This window comes from Rhagoletis zephyria, unplaced genomic scaffold, assembly GCF_001687245.7.
Source record: "Rhagoletis zephyria isolate East Lansing unplaced genomic scaffold, Rhagoletis_zephyria_1.1 Rzeph_scaffold_86238, whole genome shotgun sequence".
Lineage (NCBI taxonomy): Eukaryota > Metazoa > Arthropoda > Insecta > Diptera > Tephritidae > Rhagoletis > Rhagoletis zephyria.
In genome coordinates, this window is record NW_016243286.1 from 1 (window position 1) to 1007 (window position 1007).

At 52.7% G+C, this 1007-nt stretch overlaps 1 protein-coding gene across 1 annotated transcript; it reads left to right on the forward strand.

Annotated features, from left to right (window-relative positions):
• Nucleotides 1-54: 54 nt before the first annotated feature.
• On the forward strand, nt 55-972 carry LOC108357878 (cholinesterase 1-like; the record flags this gene model as incomplete). Its single annotated transcript, XM_017608948.1, has 2 exons — nt 55-736; nt 792-972. Coding segments are annotated over 2 exons (863 nt in total), but the record flags the coding sequence as incomplete, so codon positions are not given.
• Nucleotides 973-1007: the final 35 nt, after the last annotated feature.

Below are 1007 nucleotides of genomic sequence, written 5' to 3' on the forward strand. Positions count from 1 at the left end.
ACGGAGTACAGCGAGGACTGTCTGCTGCTGAACGTCTGGAAGCCCATTTTGAAGGAAACTCCTTCTTCTTATAATAAACTCCTTCCAATTATGGTGTACATCTACGGCGGCGGCTACCACACCGGCAGCATCTTCAAGATCACCCACGACGCCCGGTACCTGGCCGCCAGAGGAGAGGTCCTGGTGGTGATGATGAACTACCGGGTCGGCTGTTTGGGATGGCTTTACGGTGGAGGTGGTGATAATGGTGCTCCAGCGAACCTCGGCCTGGCCGACATTCATCTCGCCCTGAAGTGGGTCCAGGCGAATGGCGCCCATTTCGGTGGCGACCCCTCCAATGTGACACTTTTTGGAAACTCCTCTGGTTCTGTACTGACGGGACTTCTCCTGCTATCTCCCGCCACCAAAGGTCTCTTCGCTCGGGTGATTCTGCAGTCGGGAGTTCCCGACTCGATTCGCCCGGCGGAGGAGCAGCTGGCGGTGACGAGGAAGTTCGCCAAGGAGTGCGGCTTTGAAGGAGGTAGTTCTGAGGCGGAGATGAAGGAGATTGTGGAGTTTCTGAAGAACAAGGTCAGCCTGGAGACGATTCTGGCGGCTACGAAAAAGATGGACAATCCCTTTCGACCGGTGTACGGCGCTGATGAGCTAGTTCCGGTGCGGCCGATTGAGGTTCTGCGCAGTGGAAGGTACAACGCCGACGTTGACATTCTTTATGGAGTTTGTCGGGATGAGGGAGGTAAAAAGGACCTTTTTGATAAGAAATTTTTATAGAACTTTTTTTACTTATCAAGGGGCCTTCACCATTGACAAATGTCCCGAGCTGGACGACAAGAAGACTATCCTTACAATCGAGCGAACAAAGGAGATCTTCCAGGAACTGATTGGCGAGCATTGGGCCGAGGAGGCGTTTCGATTTTACGCCCACCGGGCGAAGATCAGCGCTCAGAAGGAAGCAAGCCTTGAAGAGTTAAGGTTTGTACCAGAACAAAACAATCTAGCTTTTTTCA